The following is a 19,630-nucleotide window of genomic DNA, read 5'->3' on the forward strand; positions in this document are numbered from 1 at the left end:
ACGCACTTGCAGTCTTTAAAGTGTGGGGTTATGGCACAGGATTGGATTGCACGGACGACGCAACAACAAGGCGCTCGACCGCCCCCTTCCGCGGCTCTCAGCAGTCACAGAACAATGTTGTAGTTTCACTTTTCCTCCATGGCTTGCAAAGAGTGACGGTCTTTTGAAAGATAGCGAGAAAACGACTCGTGAACCATTTGTAAGGTCAGTGATCGTTACCAGTCTGAACGCTATCCAAGATGTTTAGTGACAGATAAAGCCGTCGCGCCCAAAACACGAGATGCGTCGACAGATGTGGAGATTGTCAGTTTGATTTTTTCACTTCCTTGACTCTCAGCTCTGCTGTGTGCCTTTCCTTCTCGCGTCTAGTTGTGTGTGTGTTTTTGTTAAACATAAACAACACATTTTACGCATGCCTTGAAGGTTGGCTGCAGATTTAACTAGAAGAGTTTCTAAGTGAACATCAATGGTTATAACTGTCCAATTAACACCCGCGGTGTGTGTTGAGACAATAAAATCTGCTGTTTTTGATGTCGTCTGTTGTTATTTGTTGCTGTGCAGATAGCAGCAAAGTGTATGTGGGGAGAAAAACGAAACGTTAGAAGGGGCGTTAACTAAACCGTGTGTCACAATCTGCCCATATTATTTAATTTTGAATATTTTTATATTTATTTACAAAGAGGTAAAAAGGGGGGACGTGTTTTCTTAAACAAACACCCAATGATCCCAGTAGCTTTAGCATTAAAGATTTAATTAGCCTTAGTTTTGGAGGAAATAAAGAAAACACCTTAAATTTTATATTGATCATATTTTCTCACAATTTAGATTAAAAGAGTCTCATTGATTATGAGCTGAAATTCTGATGTGTTGGTGTAGTGTGCTAGTAACCCCCAATAGAGGGGGTTATATTATCAAAAATATGTCTCTTGTTTTGAAGGGTGGGGCCTTTTCATGGTTGCCTGAAATTGACATTAACAGCTTCTAAACGAGGTGGCATACCAGTGTCATCGTCATATCAGTGTTTATGCTCACCGCTTCTCCTGAATTATATCATTTCTCTGTTGCTGTCTTACAGTCACAGTGACTTTCTACTCCATAGCAGTGACTGACTTTTACCCTGCAGATGGCAGAACCGGGCAGGACCGTCAGGGTGAGTGGTCTGCCCGCAGGCGTGGAGGATGACAAGCTGAAAGACAAGCTGTTTATCCACTTTCTGAGATCCAGAAACGGAGGAGGGGAAGTAGATTCAATCACTGTTGTCGATGAAACGCCCGTCTCTGCCCTCATCACTTTCGAGGACAGCGGAGGTCAGTAGGGTCAGTGCGTGTGCATGTCTGTGCATATCAAGTGAAGGGGATTTTTCTGCATATATAATTGAGTCTATTGCAGAGACACATCAGTGTAAATATACTATTGACAACTTTATTATCTATTAACTACATTAACTACAAGACACAGGTCTCTTGGCACAACATTTAATGCTTTGTGACCTTTCACTCTAAAGACTCCAAAACTTAACTCAGTCGTTTGCACAGCGGTAGTAAAGTATTGCATTATGTCGGCCGTCACTAGTGATTTACTCTGAGCTGGAGTGTTGGCATGCAGGACCCTGGAGTGGCCAGTGGTTAGAAGTGCTTAGTCAGGATGCTAGAGATTCATTTCCCTCTGGTGACCCCTCTCACAGTGGCACAGAGAGTTATCCAGCACAGCCGACACATTCTGGAAGTGGATGGGAAGAAATACAGACTCACTGTAACTGAGCACTGTGAAAGCCTGGACCCAGACAAGGTATATTTAATCACAATGTTGAGAAATAAGTAAAACTTTATTGACTACAGAGTAAAATTCATTAGTGTTGTCTCTCTTCTTTTATATTTGCAGGTCATTTTAAGTTTATCAGCAACTGTCGACTGCAGAAAGCTTCCTGGGGGAATACTGGCATTGGAAAAACTTCACAAGAGCCATCCTGATGTCCAGATGAAATTTGAGGCTACTGGGGAATTGTACACAATATGTGGCTCCTACTCCAAAGTGCAGGCTGCCTTGGCACAACTTTTTGGGCATTCTGGAGGCACGCAGTCAACAGAGAATAGAGACTCAGGTCAGCCCAGTAGCTTCAGGTCTGTTCAGGCAGCACAGAAGTCTCATACTCAGGAATCAAAAGATCAGAGTAAGAAAGCCAGTAAGCAAAGAGAACAAGGAGTCAAAGTTTATGCTGGCACACCATCTGATGACTACAACTCAAGTTCAGACCTGACACCGTTTGACTGGGAAAATAGTAGCCAGACAGAAGGTGCAGCTGTGCAGCTTCCTGGGCATCCGACAGTGTCAGAGGAGGACTTTTCTCTTATTGTGGATGCAGATATGTTCCAATATTTGCAGAAACACTGTCGGAAGGAATACCAGTATATACTTAATCAGTATGGTGTTGAGGTAGTGGACATGACAAACCAGGGCGTGACTACTCTGTTTCTCCGCCTTGCAACTGGAGCGGAGGTGGGTGGTCAGGAGCAGGAGCACCTGAAGTTGGCGAAAAAGGCAATAAGCAGGCTTTACCAGGAGAATGAAGCCAAGATCCGTCGAACTCAGTTCCCTAAGAGTATCTTGTCCAGGAGTGGACTGCAAACAGCGATGGAGAACTTAAGTGTCAGGTTTCCCAAGCTTCTTCTAAATGAAGATGACAGTTACATTTACATTATTGGGAACAGCAGTGATGTTTCTGAAGCCAAACAATTCCTAATCTTGGACCGTGGTGAATCTAGGGATAAAAAAGAGGATGTATCCAGTCTTCTTAGATTTCCTTCATATGATTCAACTTTATTAACTCCTGCTGATGAGGAGAAAGTTCCACTCACCACATTCTCCACTGAAGGATCTCCGGATATTAGGATAGATCAGATGCTGATGTCAGAAGAGGATGAGAGGCGAGGTGAAGGATCCAGAAGGTATAAGCTTGCAGCTCGTTTTAAGGATTCAGGACTAGCTGCATTAGGCAATCGACCGGCTGACTTCACATTACGAGGGCTCTCATCTCCTAGTAGACAAACACGCACGGGGCCAATGTTAGGTCATGATGTACTGTCTGAGAAAGCGGGGACTTCTGGTGAAAAAATTTCCAAAACATTAATCCAAAACACCGGAGTGGACATCTTGTTTAAGAGTGGCGATCCTCTGCCTCCATCTGCCTATGTGCCAAATAAAACATCATTCACCTCAAATTTGATGGATACTCGAACCAAGAGTTTAACATCCCCCTTCAGCACTACTCAATCCAGTTTATCAGGAACCGCTACTCTTCCACCTGCAGGGTCTGGAACCACCTTGAAGCGAGCCAGCAGTTTCTCTGGAACACCTCAGCAGAAGAGTCAAGTTATGGGTCAAAAGAGTCAAGATGACTCCAGTAAGGCTACAGTCAGAGCAAGGGGCAGGTCTTCAAGCTTCAGCACCCAAACAGGGAGGGACAAGCGGGAAGGCTATAATGGAGAGTTTCGAGTTTCCTCAGTCATGTGGCAGTACATAAAAGAAGCCTACAGTACCCGAGTGTGTGACCTGACCTCTGATGTCCAGTTGAAGGAGAGCCATCCAGAAGGTAGTAGTGATGTGTCGGTCATCATAAGAGGGGCCAGCTCATCCAAAGTGAGTTCATGTCGGCTAGAATTGCAGAAGCTGGTTGAGTCAGTGAGTGCAGACTTTTCCATCCAGGAGCTGCCTTTGTCAGAGCTTGGTGTCACTGATCCAGCAGATGAAACTTTACAGGCTTGTTGTGCCGAGGTGCTTAGCCGCTTCAAAAAGGTTTCCATCCAGATTTTGAAGAAGAATTTATATCTTCTCGGTCCACAGCTGTTGTGTTCTAATGTGTATGCTACGCTGAGGGAGGTATTTTCTGGAGATTTGGCCCAAATATCAGAGCAACAGGCCTTCCCCAGCTCTTCTACATCCAAGCAGAATCCATCCACACTTTCACAAATGAACGAAGACCAAATTACTAGTCTGTATTGTAATACTAATCCCAAGATGATTCTAGAGAGCCAAACAGACAAAGCTGGGGCTGCTGCTGGCGGTAGTCGGGAAAGAAGAAACCATAAAAGTAATGTTGGTGACAAAGAGCTTGTGAATGGGTCTATTAGCCAACCACTAGTGAAGAAAGACCCTGTCATTAAAGAAAAAGTGAAAATGGTTGGTAAATTGGAGATGGATGGACAGAAGACTGAAACATCTGTCGACCTCTCTGCAACAGGAAATGATAGAAGCACGAGACGTGTGAATGGTGTCGGGTCAACAATGGCCTCTACTGATAAAGACCTGACCTTTCATAAGAAAGAGAGAGCCACACATTCTACCCCAAAGGACAGTACACAGCTAAGACAAGTAGAGATCCAGGACACCCCAAAGGAGTCAAGATCAGGTCAGGGAGACCTGGAGGGCATCTGTGTGTGTGGGGCGAATGGGATATCAATAATAAGAACCAAGTGCGGGGTTACCATGTGCCCAACATGCCTGGAAACAGTGCACACCCACTGCAGAGTTTGTCACGAGACAAAGCCAATATCACAGGCCACCCTAGGTAAAATGAGCTACTCAAAGCTAAACATGAGTCTTCCAGGTCACAACAAGGACCCTGCTATCAAGATCACTTACTGCATTCCTGATGGTATCCAAGCGGTGAGGAATTTATTTTAAAAATGTTCTTCTTCACAGATAATAAGTTTGTTCAGACTCTATTACTAAGCAGTTAAGTAGATTAAACTTTGTAAAGTCTAAGGTTCATTTTTATTGGTGCCGACTCTGAGACGTCAAGACACATTTAGCTTTTAACTTCAAATGCTTTTAAAGGGTCTGTTATAATGTGACTGAGAAGAAAAGTACATCCCCACTTTTTGTTTCTTGATCTGCTGTGTTCTGTAAGCACCAGGCAGCATATGCTTGTTCAGTCAAATGTCAGCTTGAAGTAAAATAGATTGCAGTTGCAAATTCTGACCTTCTGTGCAGGGTGCCGCTAATGTGCCAATATATCACGTACAAGACTTTGCCCTTAGCTTTTGCTTGTTGATATCTAGAGACTTTGTTTATGACTGTATTCTTGGCTTCCCATCCAACCAGGAGGGTCATCCATCTCCTGGAAAACCATTTAAAGGAGGGGTGTTTGATGCCTACCTTCCCGACTGTGAGAAGACAAAGAAGCTGCTCCCGAGACTGGAGAAAGCCTTCAAGCGGGGACTCACCTTCACAGTGACCGACAAAGACACGGTGGCCAGGGTGACCTGGGACTGCATCCCACACAAGACCAGCCTACAGGGAGGCAGATCAGGGTGAGGGAGGCCAGTGTGAATGTCTAACAGAGCTAGAGAATTAAAGGTCATAAACATTCGTCCATGTGTCTGATTCTTCTTTTTGTGTCTCACAGGAGTGGTTACCCAGACTCCGGTTACTTGAATCGCTTGTCTGAGGTGCTGACGTCCTATGGAATTGAAGAACCAGCAGCCAAATCTCAATATTAATAATTTTTTATTACAAAAGGAGAAGGAGATCTTTTTATACTCTTTAAAATCAGTTTTTAGAGCCAGTTACACTGTATTTGTATGCCGAGTAAAATAACAGGTTATCATGCTTTTTTAGCAGGTTCATGATGTTGTATGAAGAAATTAAAACACTTTTTAGATAATAGTCATATCTCTCATTGCAGCTATTTGTTGTTTTAATTTTAACTGCCTCACCATTTTTTTCCTTAATGATCAGAGTTACAATTCTTCAAATATGTGCAAGCGACCAATGGGGCTGCCTTTTTCTTTACTACTGCACATTTCTTAACTTTTTTTTTTTGAACAGCTTTATTTTGTAAAAATCCATTTTATACTGTATAGTGTCTGTTAGTTAGTAGTTTAGGAAAAACTAAAATATTTGCAGAATATTGTGGAGTAAAATAATGACTTTTGCTTCTCTAGTTTTTTGCACAATGGGCACAGAAATAAAAAAAGCACATCTCCTGACTTTTTTGTTATGCTTTTTTTTATTAGTCCTGGAAAACATGTAAGGCATATGGTAACATTACACACTGAAGCGTTACAAGCTCTAGAGGCCATGTGGACAACATGGCACCACGCAGTAAACCCAGAGTCAAGCACAGAAGCAGCATCAATTCAAAGGGTTTAAAAAACAAAGTCGAGACGAGAAGAGTGTTTTCAACCAGAGAAGAAGCAACACAAGGAACGACGGAGTAGAGGAGCACTAGCTCAGAAAGCAACCTGTTGGGTATGCCTTGTAGAAAATTTGCAGTGGTGACTGAACTCTAGCAGGAGGTGATTAGCAGGATGGATGTGAAGTGAGTTTCTGAAGCATTCCCAGAGTTCGGTTAAGGTGTATCTTCGTGTACCAGCTGGCCATGACAGTGCCCATGCTGAAGGGAATCAGGTGGCACAGGGGGCAGTGGATTGATTTCAGTTGGTAACTAGACACAACTGGAAGGGCATTCTCCTCCCTCACACCACACCACTACATGACTACTACACTAATGTGGAAAGAGACGGCGAGCTGTACACACACACATGCCTTATATTCTGCTTGATTAAGCATCCTAGTACTGTACATGGCAAGCCCAGCCAGGTTGTACTTTCTTAGCATCTCTGCAATGTTGCTGTGATGTTGCTGCATTGCAACACCTTTAAATTGACTGCTAGTAAAACAATAGCTGCAGGCAGATGTGGTTGTTTGGGTTCTCAGTGTGGATGAGTGAACACAGTGGCTCTGAATGTGGAGATGACCCACCGACAAAGCTTCTGATTTTGATTCGCAATACTAATGCTTACATCAAACATGGATGGCGTGACAGTTTGTGCAGTGAACAGAACGACATGGCGTTTGTTACTAAATTCAAAATGAAAACTGCTGTTTGCAATGACCTGAGAAACCATATTTAAAAAGAAAGAAATTCAACTAAACAGTAGGTGTCTGTGAGGGACTTCAGCTACACTAGCCAAGACAGACAGAAAGAGCTATTTTAACTATTGGAAACACTGCACTCATTGTCTTAGTGCATTTTTCAGACCTTAAACTACAAACGTTAATTAGTAATATTAAATTCCAAACTGCAAATGTTCAGAAAGTTACCACTTGTTTATTTTTTTAACTTGAAACGCTGTTAATCATCCATGCATCTCATGAGTTGCTAAGTACTCTTGCATAAGTGTCTGGAATGACTAGGAAACCTTTTCAAGATGGCATACATTGCAACATCACCGTTGTGGAAAAGCTCTCAGGCAGAAGGCCAAAGTAGAAAGGTGGTGTCAACCAAGAGATCCACTTGAACCCCAACCCCAGACATAAAACACCCACCCTACTGATTGAGTTCATCTCAAAGGCATCTTAGCTCAAAAGAACCAAGGCGCAAATGTTGAAAGGAAAAAAAATATAATCAGTTTTACACATGCTGGTGAATGCATGCAATTTCGAATTCCAGATGTTGGAGTAATATTTTATTTGCTATGAATGTGTGTGCAGAGGGAAGGGGGTGATATGGAAAGGCATTTTGGCTGGCTGCTGCTGAACTGCGACATATGCACCAGCCAAGAAACTCTGCGGATGCAGCACAGGAAAGGAGGAATGACTCTAACAGACTTGGAGTGAACTGAGATCAGCTGTAAAGCGGAAGTGTTGTGTCTGGGGCAGGTCAAAGCTGAGCTATGATCAGCCAATAAGCTGGGGTTGTGTGCAGCTGTAATACAGTATTGGCATTCCTGCACAGCTGCATGAAAACATCTGCTCTCTCACTTGCTACTGAAGAAGACAAACGGAAGAAATCGACAGAGAGGAATACCACGGAGCTTTGGACTTGGAGGAATTTTTCTGATTTCTGTGAATCTATATGTCTTTTGGTGGAGTTTTGAATCTTAAATGCACCCTGTTAAGTTCCTTTTCACTGTGATACTGGTATCGTTGTTGTAAACACATAGGAAGAATCAACCTGTTTAGGTCAACATGACGTAAGAGCTGGTAAAACACAGTGAAAAGGATTAAAATACGAAGGGAGGTGCCTCGGACTGAGGTAAGCTGTGTGCAAGGAGAGAGGCACAGTGCAGGTGTACACTTGAGACTGAAACCAATCAAAAACTACAAATTGTGTTAAGCTTTTTGTAAACTTTAGCAGAAATTCTGTCAGCATCCCTGATAATATGGGATACAAATGACTTTAGTATTTTCATTTTTCTTTTTGATTAATGGAAATGCATCTGAAAACAGAATTTTCTTCATATTTTTTATGCACTGTTAATATTCAAAGCTTTGACAGAGGAATATACATACAATTTGGCACACACGGTTCAGACCAACAGAAAGACTTTATCACATTTAAAAGGAGTGCAAGTTGGCATGTCCCCACATAGAGTATGAACTTTGAACTTTAAACCCTTGGATAACAAAACGAACAAAAATATAAAGGTAAATTAACATATTAAGTAAAACATCTTTTTTTTTTTTTTTTTATTTTACCGAAGCATTTGATTCTCACATGGCACTCAGAACAGAAGCACCGTCCACAGGTTCACAAAGGGAGCCCAGCAGATTAGAACAGAACACTAACCAGAGGCTGACAGGACACAGTCACTCTCCACACCAGCATGGCGGTCACACTCCGGCCCCATTCACGCCGCATTTTACTTCCCACAGTTGAGGATGGATGAATGCTTTAGTTGCCACCCAGTAGAAGTTGGCCTGGGCAGGGAATGGCAAACTGAAAATGAGGGGACCTTTACATGAATGTGTGATGTGTATGTGTGTGTGTGTGTGTGTGTGTTTTTCTATGTGTGTGTGTGCCACCTGTGCTTTCAGCGAGCTTTAGCAGATACGTTGGGAGTGAATGATGGGAAACAAGCTGCAAACCTGGAGCAGGACCAAATCTTGCGTGGGACTGGAGGGAGACTGCCATGCTTGTAAGTGCATTAATATCAGCGAGCAGAGTGCAAAATACTAATACCAACTGTCCTCATAACACATGCCTCTTATCAGACAGGGAGAGAGATAGCGTAAGAAGGGAGGGCTGAGTTGGAGCTACATAATACTGTAGCAGAGTAGTGTGAGGGGGAAATGTGGCAGGGGTAGGATGGGTGCTTTTAAAACCTGACCTGAGGACACACACATCTTCACACACAATGGCACACCACACACAGCACATGAGGGAGGCCTCTCATGCTAACACAACAACTTTTTTTTCTCTCTTTTTTTTTTTTTTTTTTTACATTTTATTTTTGTTTTTTACAAAGTTACTAGTCACCATCTGAGTCTCAACACTGAGGCCAGGCACACGGACAAGCAGACGGGCAGGCAGATAAATGTGTAAGGTTTAAATATAATTTCCTCCCACAAGACTGATTTAGTGGGATTTGTACTGAAACCCTTAGGATCACACCTAATAGAGTAATAAATGCAAGCCAGACAAAATTATATTGACCATTAGGGGGAGCGGTGAACTGTTTTAATCATCTTAGGGCTAATTTCACATGTTGTCAATACTATATTTAAATTTCAGTGGTAGAGGTTGTTGGTAGAGCTATACCAACAACCTTAAAACAAAAATTCATCTTCTCACTTAATCATCTGAAATCCTTAATAGCTTTTGCACCTGCTGAAAAACTGGTTGGACAGCACTGACAACTGGCAAATAGAGAGTTAGGGAGGCAGAAAAGAGAGACGCGGGGAGAGGGAGTCAGAAAAACACACCATCTCTGACGAGCCTGACGCCTGTTGCTATGCCGACCATAGAGAGGGAAATGGAAAGAGCAGAGAGAGAGAGAGAGAGAGAGTAGAGTAATGAGAAGGAGGGGAGGCTAAGTATGGACACCAGCTTGAATTGAATTCTCCTCTCTCTGGTCAGCTTGATCGGCAGGCGAGCGGCCGCTGTGAAAGGAGCAGAATGCCATGGAATGTCTCGAGGAGGATCAGGGAGGGAAAAAAAAAAGCCTGATCCTGAGGAAAAAGACCGGGTATTCACCTTCTTAACTTGCTCATTTCAGACTCTTCACTGTCTCACCATGACAGTGCCTCTTTCATCACATTCAGCGTGTATATGTTTTGTGTGTGTGTGTGTATTTGTGCCTTGTTTGAACAGAAACAAAATCTCTCTTAATTGGCACTACGCACGTCTTGCCAACAGTTGGTCAGCGAGAAAAATCTGCAGCTAAATAGAAGGAAGCTGAGCAATGATTTCTGCCTCCCTATTCAACATTCCACAGAAAGGCTCATTATGAGGGAAATTCATATTCAGGCAAGTGCAGCCGCCGTTTTAACTTCAGTGAAATTAAGTGAGGACACATACATTGTGGAGCTGTTTCCCCCGCCACAAATGATGACTGATGCTTGCTATATCCAAGTTAGGACCATATTAAGTAATAACCAGTGTCAGGCCTTGCAGCATCAACACCATTGTCTGAGGAGTCAAACATCATGATCAAAACCCTGATGCAAATATCTCTAGGGGAGGTGAGGTGCATCAGCCAATCACAGGCATCTCTGACTCATCCTCAGTGACATAACTAAGCGGTGGACACTAAGAGAGCAATGTGTGGGTGGGTGTGGCTCTTCGTTTATCTGCCTGTCTTTGTGCCTGCCTGAGAGTCCGGCCCGTGGGTGGATGGGGGGAGGGGGTGGTGGTGTGGGAGGTGAGGGTGGACTCAGGACAGTGTGGGGGGGGACAAGGAGGCGGCAGGTGGAAGTCAAAGCAGAACAATTTAGCACAGTGGGAGCTGAGGTGTGGAGGGGCTCGGGGGTCATGGGCAGGGCCAGAGTGCAAGTGAGGATTACGGTTGTCAAGGAAACAGTAATTTGCCCCAGGTCTGGACCTTGTCCACAATCCTCAATGGTTTTCTTGTCTCTGTCATTGCCAATAGGAGACATCCTTCAAGTACTGCAGGTGTTTTCTCTATCTTGTGAAATAAATTTTACAAGGTGTTGTAGGTGACTGGAAACATTTGTTTTCAGATTAAGGCAAGAAAACTGGACGGGAGGAAGGTGGGTGGGGCCAGGCCTGGGTTATCACTGCTGTTATGGATTCAAAGGAGTGAGACAGAAGAGATGAAAGACTGACAGTGTTGTGATCATTTATGTAACTATCAGATTCCCACCCTTGTCTCCCACCCACCCCCACCTTCCCACCCCCATCTATCACCATCCCTTCCCCCACCCCTCCATCCCGCACCACAACCCCTGCTCCCAGGACACAAACTCCCTGCTGGTCTGCTTGACTATCCATCCCCTCCCTCTCACTTCTCCTCCTTCTTGGCCTCTTCCTTCTTCTCTTCCTCCTTCTTCTCCTCCTTCTTGGGCTCTTCTTTCTTCTTGTCGTCTTTCTTCTCCTCCTTCTTGCCATCGTCCTTCTTCTTGTCCTCCTTCTTCTTGTCCTCTTTCTTCTTGTCCTCTTTCTTGTCCTCCTTCTTGGGCTCCTCCTTCTTCTCTTCCTCGGGCATGGGCTCTGTGGTGAGGATCACTTTGCCAATGTTGTTCCGCTCCTGCATCTTCCTCATGGCATCACCAACCTGGAGGAGACAGAAGGAGAAAGAATGTTGAATGAGAAAAGTAGAATAAATACAAAAGAAAATAATTATAACAGATGAGGCAGATTGTCTAGTCCAGTGTTTCATGGAGGGTGGACAATGGAGGTAACATTGGGTCTGAGACTGTGGTTCAAACCTAGTCTTGTGTCAGGGTCAATTCTAGGTCGTGGATTTTAAGAATAACTAATTTGAGTTGTCGTTGAGGATGCAGCTGCAGATAAATTAGTCAATAAACTACAGTTGAATGAGTGTTTCTCAGGGTTGCCATTCAAGGACAGTTTTATTGGGGTCACTGGGTTTTGGTGGTAACTTCAGAAGCGACTAACCTGATGTTTGTCTTGTAATGTATAGTCAATATTGTCTTAAGTTAAAGATAAGGCTAAGTCACAATCAGATAGATTAAATGATAATATAACATAAATTTAAATGAGTCAGCAAATCAATTTACTTTCGCTGTCAGACACCCTTGTGCTGACAGCGAAACCCCCACATAGAGACGGATTGATGCCACTGACTGTCAATCACAGTAATGAGAGGAAAATCCCACCCACACAATCCCGCCCTCCCCTTGACCAGAGATCTCTGTCCACTGTCTGTTCCCATCTCCATCACTTCTCTCTCCCTCCTTCCTCCCATCCCCCTGTTCGTGCAAGGCAGGCAGACCACCTAACGACCAGTGCCACGGCAACAGGGCCATCTCCTAGCAACATAAAGCCTGACTGAAACGTGGTACTTGCTGAAACGAGTCAGACACATGGGAAAGAGGGGGAATGTGGGAGTTCGAATTGGAGGAAGACGGGAGGGGGTGGAGTAGGAGACGGAGGAGCAACTGGTGTCCTTCAGATGAGGAACACGCCCCGCTGAAGCTGAAAGGGAGGGAGGGGTGAGTCCGGGAATTGTAAGCATCATTTTCAATGTGAATGAAAGTCACAGTGAGATCGACTGAGGCTCTTTTGACGACTCCACCCACTTCCACCCTTCACTGTCCAGGATCTGTCAACCTCTCTGACTCTCTTCTAAGACTAGACTTTGCCATGTGCAGCTACAGACGTGACCGTTATCCTCTTGGGTTTCTATGCAAATGGAGTAACCACAAGAGGGAGGAATACTGCTAATTTCCATATTGCACATTAATGTTTTCTGATTTCTGGAGTAAAAATTGAAGAGTGACAATGCAGGAGAGACTGTGATAGATGAGGTCAGGGCGTGGCATTTGTTCTACTCGGGTTGTAAGATTCTGCCAACTATTGGATTAACTATCCCCCTACAGCTTTTACATCCCTGTCTGCAGACATCCACTAAAAACTTCATACCACCGAGCCAGACTGAGATACATCGTCCTCTGTTCTCAGTTTTTCTATGCTCCTTCCATGTCTCTTTCTCATACATTAGGGCCCCTCCCTGAGACACACACACACACACACACACACACACACACACACACACACACACACACACACACACACACACACACACACACCGACTAAAGGATGTCACCATGGCAACAAGACAGAAAAAGCAAAAACGATGCACTGTGAGGAGGGAGAAGGGGAGAATACAGTGAGATGGAGAGAGACAGAGAGGGAGTCAATAACCTAAAGACAGAGTCTGATATAAAGAGAAGGCAGATGGAGAGGCAGAGAAAGAGCGGCACATGGCAGAGAAAGACATCGGGTGTTCCTCAGGCCAAAATACTGACCAACTCTGACTCTGGCAAACAGAAGATGTCAGCCTCTGACTCCATTTTTCTCTCTGTGTTTTTCACACTCTCTATTCATATCTGCTAGCAGTGTTAATTTTGTCAGCAACAATCTGACGTTGTCTGGCTGAGTGAGTTATGCTAAAAGACACACAGAGCTTTTTGTGGACAAACTTTGCCTGTTGAATGTGAGTTTTATTGAATCTGGGGCCACACCCAGCTCTTACAGATCCCACTACCAAACACACAGCATCACCTGGCATCCACATTCATACTGGGTCACTGGATAGTAAGCACATGGCTTAAAATTGCATGTAATTCATGTGTAAATGGACCCATGTCACAATTAGTCACTGGATCATTCAAACCGAAGTGCACAGAGATTGCATTTAGTCACACATAAACCACAAGGTCTAAATGGACCTGATACCTAAATTAAATATGTAGAGATGCTGCTTATAACACAGCCTACAATGGCCTAATGGAACCTGAGATATTAATAAGTTGATATTGTGTATTGGATATCTTAGTTTAGGCATCACAGAAATAAAATATGAGGTAACAGACACACAGACCTGCTCAAGATGCCAGGTGGAGTCGATGCGAGGCTTGATCTTGCCTTGCTTGTAGAGATCCAAAATGGTGCTCATGGCCTGTGCGATGAGTTCTGTCTCCCCATCAAGGTAGCCCAGGTGGAAGCCACACACAGACTTGTTCCCCTGGATCAGGCTGAGTGTGTGGATGGAGAATTGGTGGTACCAGTTCTTGGCCACGGCGAGCAGGTTCTTCTTCTGGCCTGCCAGCATATTAGCGGCACCTGAGAGAGAATGTAGAAGGAAAAAATTACCTGATTATTTAATTGATGGAAAATAATTGGTTCTTATTTCTCAGACATGAAGATTTGACATTTTCTCTGTTTTATTTTACTGCAAATCAAATAAGACATTTTGCCTTGCTGGTTGTAAAAAAAACAAAACAAAAAACACCTTGGGCTCTGGATACGTGCCAATGACAATAAAGGAAAAAAATAAGAATTAAGAACATTAGCTTCTGTCAGGTGCCTCTAGTCATTATTTCTGGTTTATATTTTCCCTTGTACACTCTCACCTACACCTTCCACCCGGAAAACCTCTTTAGCACTTCAGCTCTCTCTCTCACCAGAACCCCTCCTTCTGTGTTCACACAGGCTCCTATGCTGTTACTGTCTCTCTCTTTGGGGAACCATGGGGCACAAAGCGTGCTCTGAGAGAAGAGGGAAACCAGCCTGCTACACTGAGACACATTCCAGGTTTCGTGTGGATAGAACGGCCATTGTCCTGCCATGCATACTTCTGATACGCTAGGAGAGAAGCAGGCAGCACGAAGGGACTGGGAGAATGGGGTGGGGTTGGTGGGTTATGTAGTGATGAAAGAGAGTGAATGGGTGAGGGTTGGGGTTAGGGGCACCATGCTGGGTAGTGGGTTTTTGTTCAACATGCAAAGGCAAAGCCCTGTTCTTCGTGGATGCCGACCTCGCCTACTGTTGCATGCACGCTGGTTCTAGATTGGCATTGCAACAGAGCGAGCGTAAAGGCCTTCCCACACATGACACACAGCACACTGAGGACATGGACCTCCACAGAGAGGTCGCACTACCCACCAGGAAGCAGCTTTATGCTGTGCCAAGTGTGGAAACCCACTACTCTTATATGCAATGTATTAAATTGCTCATACAGCGCCACTGGACAGGTTTGTCCTTATTACTTCAGTTCAAAATGATAAAATTTATAGAGGCTTTTCCAAAATCACTCCTAATATTTGTGTAAATTTTCAACAAAATGCAGAAATATATACCAAATCAAAGGCAACCATGAAGAATCCGTAATGGAGTAAATATCTAATCAGAGCTAATTAATTCCAGTAAGGAAGACCCTGTGCATTTCTGTCAGAAGCTGTGTGTGTGCAGGGAGATTGCTATGTTGTTAACTGCTTCCTCCTGCTCAGTGAGAGCTTAAAAACACAGGCTTGGTTTTAGGTTGTACATAAGATGTTCTGGTAACCTGTGGCAAAATTTTTTAATCTGATGAGAGAATTAGAAGTTTGTCTCTGGGGTTTGAGGCTTTATTTGATTTTGTCTCATTAATGTACTTATAAATCTGATTATGTTGTGTAGAAAACTGCATTGATTGCAGGAATTGACAAGCATTCTTCCCAACTGACCATTTGAACCAAATTTACTGCCTGTTATTCCATCGAAAAATCCTGGATGAACTGTCTTGTTTAATTGAGGATTTGAATAGAGCTGCTCCTTTGCTGTGTACTGAAAACTATCAATCTATTCTTAGATTAAGGGTATTTTTCTTTCTTACTCACCATAAGTAATAAGTTTGCCCATCGGCTTCAGCAGGTTGTATGCCTTATGGGTGTCCGATCCTCCAAGAGGGTCCAGTATTATATCCAACCCTGTAGCAGGAAAGAGAAGAATAGTTATCTCTTACGTGAATTCAGAGACAACATGTCAGGTCTTCTCAGCACCCCCCTCCCTGCCTCCATGTCAGAGTTCACCAGCAGTAGTGTAGCCCAGCTGAGCCATATTTGCACAGAGGATTCCATACTTATGCCAATAAAGGAGAGGAGGAGATCGAGATGAGAGCATACATGCTTTATGTTTTTTCATTCCTGTTACTGATAAGACAAAAGGGATAAAATGTCTCTTCATCACTGTCCATTCCATACCTCAGTGGACAGAATAATAAACCAAGCCCAGAGCAGATGGTAGAGCATAGAAACCTAACTATGAAGGCTTCTATGCAGCTTATTAATGTCTGGCCATGTAAGCTCGGCTCTAATGATGTTCCTTCACGCCAGAAGGGACTCTTCAAATTGGGCTACCCCTCCTTGCTCTGTTAAACCCTGGTTCCATTGATTGTGCGAGGCTCACAGCAGGACTCCATCTTGACCGCAGCAGAGATGAATTGACAGAGAGCCAAGAACAGAGGAAAAGGTAGAGAGCAGGGCTGCACATTGATCCAGGCTTCTAATTAGATACATTCTGTCTAAAGTGTCAGCTCTCTCTCTCTTCCCATCTTTCTCTATAATGCCTGTCTGTCTCGCTCTGCGCTACAAAGAACAGAGACGTTTTGGAGAAGGGACTATAAACTGAGCCTCGAGCATATTAACGGTCTCCATCCTGCTAGGAACACAGCAGTAGCCGAAAGAAGAAACAGGAACTGGACACTGCTTCATTTTGCTGAAAAGCATTGTTGCTTTGTGCACCTCTTAGCGAGTCCAGGCCCACATCTACATAAAACTTTTCAAACACATTATTGATGGCAATGAGAAGCCAAACAGTCACTGAAATGAGTTTGCTTGTTTCAGAGAATGACTCCCTACATGCTGTCAGTCTAGTGTACATGGCAGCCAACACTATTGAGAACTGTGTCAAGAGAAAAAAAAAAAAAGTATCATCTCACTGTCAGCAGTTTGTTCAACACAGATCAGCAAATGCCACAGCCACAAAGTACTACTGTCTGCCAGAGGGGATCTATCAAGGAATATTTGTCTTATATAATAATTGTAGCAAAGAAAATGAATATTATTTATTTCACATTATTTCCAACTGCACCCACCATCTTCATATTTAGAGCATTTAACCCAGCGCAGATGGTCAAGTTTCTCACCTTTCGGACTGATCTTACGGACTTCCTCCACATAGTCCTTGGTGCGATAGTCGATGGGATGTGTGACTCCACCCTGGGTGATGGTCTCATGCTTGCTGGCTGAGGCCGTGCCGAACACAGTCACGTCGTTCACTGTCTTACACAGCTGGGTGGCAGCGATTCCAACCCCACCTAATGGTAGATGAGTAGGGTTAATGTATAGATGGGATTTACAGAAAAAAAAAAAAAATTTTGCTAGACATCACCCGTGATAAAGTGGAATGCAGATTTAACTGGATATGGCTAATCGAGGCCTACGTGAAACTCAGCTGACGAGAACAGACTTGTCGTTCCACACGTATGTTCTATGGCAGGTAAATGTGATTTGCTTTATCTATTGTCCCAAACAAGTCAATCAACAGCGGTGTGGATGTGTTTTGCTCAGGGGTATGTAAAGAGCGCGTTAAATACAATCACATTACCCCGGCTGTAGTTGGAAGAATGGACACCCACACGTGGAGTGACACACATTGTAGCTTCAATGACACATGAATACTTTTTTGGTTTCCTTATTCAAGACAACCTGCATAAAATTCTACAGAGGGGAAAAAAAAAAAGGTAAAAAAAAATGTAACTGAGGTATCTGCTTTGTTAGAAAAAGAGAGCTGGATGATATTCTATCACAAATTACATAAACACAGCTCTTTATAACTGTGCCAGCTGAAAACAAAACCTGCTTCAATGTCCAAGATAACTTAAACAAAGTGCTGTGAAACTATGTGTTTCAGTAGATGTTTTGGAAATGTGTGTTTGTGTTCACTGTATTTGAAAGTGTGTACATTTTTGTGGCAAATGCCTCCGCCAGTGTTTGCTAAGGCAGCCGGAGCAAGAAGTAATAGGTTACTGATAAGCAGTGGGTTGTTTGAAATGGAGGCTGACTTCAGGACTTGAACTGAAAGGCATCTATAAAGGTCATTCATGCCTGACCAAATAAAAAGCACATCTTATCTGGTACCGGAGAATAAAGCAACCCAAATCAAAACATGCATGTAAATCACATCCATTTTTAAAGGAATAGCTGGGTTGCTGAATGGGTTTAGATTATATGAATGATGTAATTTTCTTTAGATGTGTGCAAAAGTAATCAAATAGGGAGATATATATATTTTAAATTGGTGCATTTCTGCTTTTATCACATAAAATCAATTCAAAAATATTCATCCCGTGTCCTTATAAACTGAAAACAGACAGACAGAAATGATACATTTGACAACAGGTTGCAAGTTGCATGTTCCTCCTTTGTAGTAAGAACTGTAATTTTACTGTTTTTCAATTAGTTAATTTCCTCTAGGATGTCTGATAATGCATTGCTTGGTAGTTCTTGCATGACAAGATGACACTGATGCACTTCTGGTTCCTTCATCCTGGTATGAGAATGATTCTGAGCCAGTGAATCAGCCAAATAGCCCAATTTCCTTAATGACGTCCTGGTTGTTACTTTCTGAGGCTGCATTATCAGATCAAACCAACACCGACACAAAAAACTGAGCTCTAATGATAAAATTAAGACCTACTTAAATTATCGTCTATTAATCTCTGACCATGGAACACTATGTGTGAAAATGAAAAAAAGAAAATGCTCCCCCGGATGAAAACAAATTAAATGATTTTAATTATGCGAGTACAATGCCTACACTCGTGCTCAGTTTCAGTGTAAAAGACTAATTTTTGAGTCTGGAGTCCATGAGCTGGATAGACCACTCTGCATTAGTCACACCTGCTGATGGCGAGGAGAGAACTGATGAAAAAACAAAATCAAGGCAGCGGTGTGTTGTTGCGGCTGCGTTATAACAGCACCACCTCTCCTCGTCCTCAGTGAGAAACCAACTTTGTGTTGCCAAGGAAACCTTGGCCAAATTGCCGGCAATGACAGAGCAAAAGGAGCCATTTTGTTTCATTGACTGCTCTTCCTTTGGGCATATAAGAGTCTTTTGACTGCAATCACAAAATTGTCATTACTTTATATTTGACAGACTGGGTCATAGCTGCCTCTGAGTGGCCACCAAGCTTTGGACAGTCAGTCACATGCACAGCAAGTATGTCTCAAAGTTTGCATATGCTCAGGAGGAATTTACAGGCACATTAAAGGTCACTGGGTTTACAGTCATATGCAATAAGAAACGGACCCATCAAGTACTCACATATGTTTTCACACATGCAAACCCTACACGCAAAAGTGCATTCGATTACCTTTGACACGTGGGTTTACCAAAAATGCATGAGCAACTGTTTATGTGAGGTACAAGGAAAGATAAAAAAGGGGATTGGGGGTGTTTAAGGGCCGCTTTGACTAAATGGCTCTGTCACACAGTAGAAACCCTCAGAGTGTCCAACAGGATGATGCATCCATTAATCCCACGTACTTCCAGCCAGGGACTCACACATTAATATCTAGCGTTAGCTGCTGTCAAAAACACAGTGATTCCCCTTCTGTCTGCCGTATGAGCAGTGAGAAAACAACCTGGGGAGAAATCAGTCATATCTTTTTGTTTCTTTTTTTGTTGAATGAAACAAAGTTGTTTTCTAATCAAGCCTTAAATCATGTGTGACATGACAGTAGGAAAAAAATAAATGCCATTTATATAATCAGATTTGTTTGTTTCGCTAAATTTGAGGGTGTAAAATTGTTACGAGTCAAAAAGATATTGCGACCACAGATGAAGAATGTACCTGTTTCCGAATACCCTAAGAACAAA

At 43.2% G+C, this 19,630-nt stretch overlaps 2 protein-coding genes across 5 annotated transcripts in view; one reads left to right on the forward strand and one right to left on the reverse strand.

Annotated features, from left to right (window-relative positions):
- The first annotated feature begins 62 nt into the window (after positions 1-62).
- LOC113140969 (uncharacterized) lies at positions 63-5,508 on the forward strand. Of its 4 annotated transcripts, none has more exons than XM_026325120.2 (6): positions 63-204; positions 1,124-1,307; positions 1,685-1,788; positions 1,882-4,662; positions 5,101-5,309; positions 5,405-5,508. In XM_026325120.2, the coding sequence occupies exons 2-6, from the start codon at positions 1,124-1,126 to the stop codon at positions 5,496-5,498; spliced, it is 3,372 nt and encodes a 1,123-aa protein (XP_026180905.1). In that variant the 5' UTR covers positions 63-204; the 3' UTR covers positions 5,499-5,508. The 4 variants fall into 4 exon arrangements, with proteins under 4 accessions (XP_026180905.1, XP_026180906.1, XP_026180908.1 ...); XM_026325121.2 differs by having other exon boundaries at positions 87-204; positions 1,076-1,307; XM_026325122.1 differs by lacking the exon at positions 63-204 and having other exon boundaries at positions 1,182-1,307; positions 1,606-1,788.
- A 476-nt stretch (positions 5,509-5,984) lies between these two features.
- The window catches only part of vat1 (vesicle amine transport 1), a 28,007-nt gene continuing 14,361 nt past the window's right edge, over positions 5,985-19,630 (reverse strand). Inside the window, exons 3-6 of the mRNA XM_026325126.1 lie at positions 16,896-17,066; positions 15,589-15,678; positions 13,812-14,053; positions 5,985-11,519 (exon numbers count right to left, since the gene is read on the reverse strand). Coding sequence (XP_026180911.1) covers positions 11,247-11,519; positions 13,812-14,053; positions 15,589-15,678; positions 16,896-17,066 — 776 coding nt within the window. The 3' untranslated portion in view covers positions 5,985-11,246. The remainder of the gene's footprint in view (positions 11,520-13,811; positions 14,054-15,588; positions 15,679-16,895; positions 17,067-19,630) is intronic.

This window comes from Mastacembelus armatus, chromosome 8 (genome assembly GCF_900324485.2).
Source record: "Mastacembelus armatus chromosome 8, fMasArm1.2, whole genome shotgun sequence".
Lineage (NCBI taxonomy): Eukaryota > Metazoa > Chordata > Actinopteri > Synbranchiformes > Mastacembelidae > Mastacembelus > Mastacembelus armatus.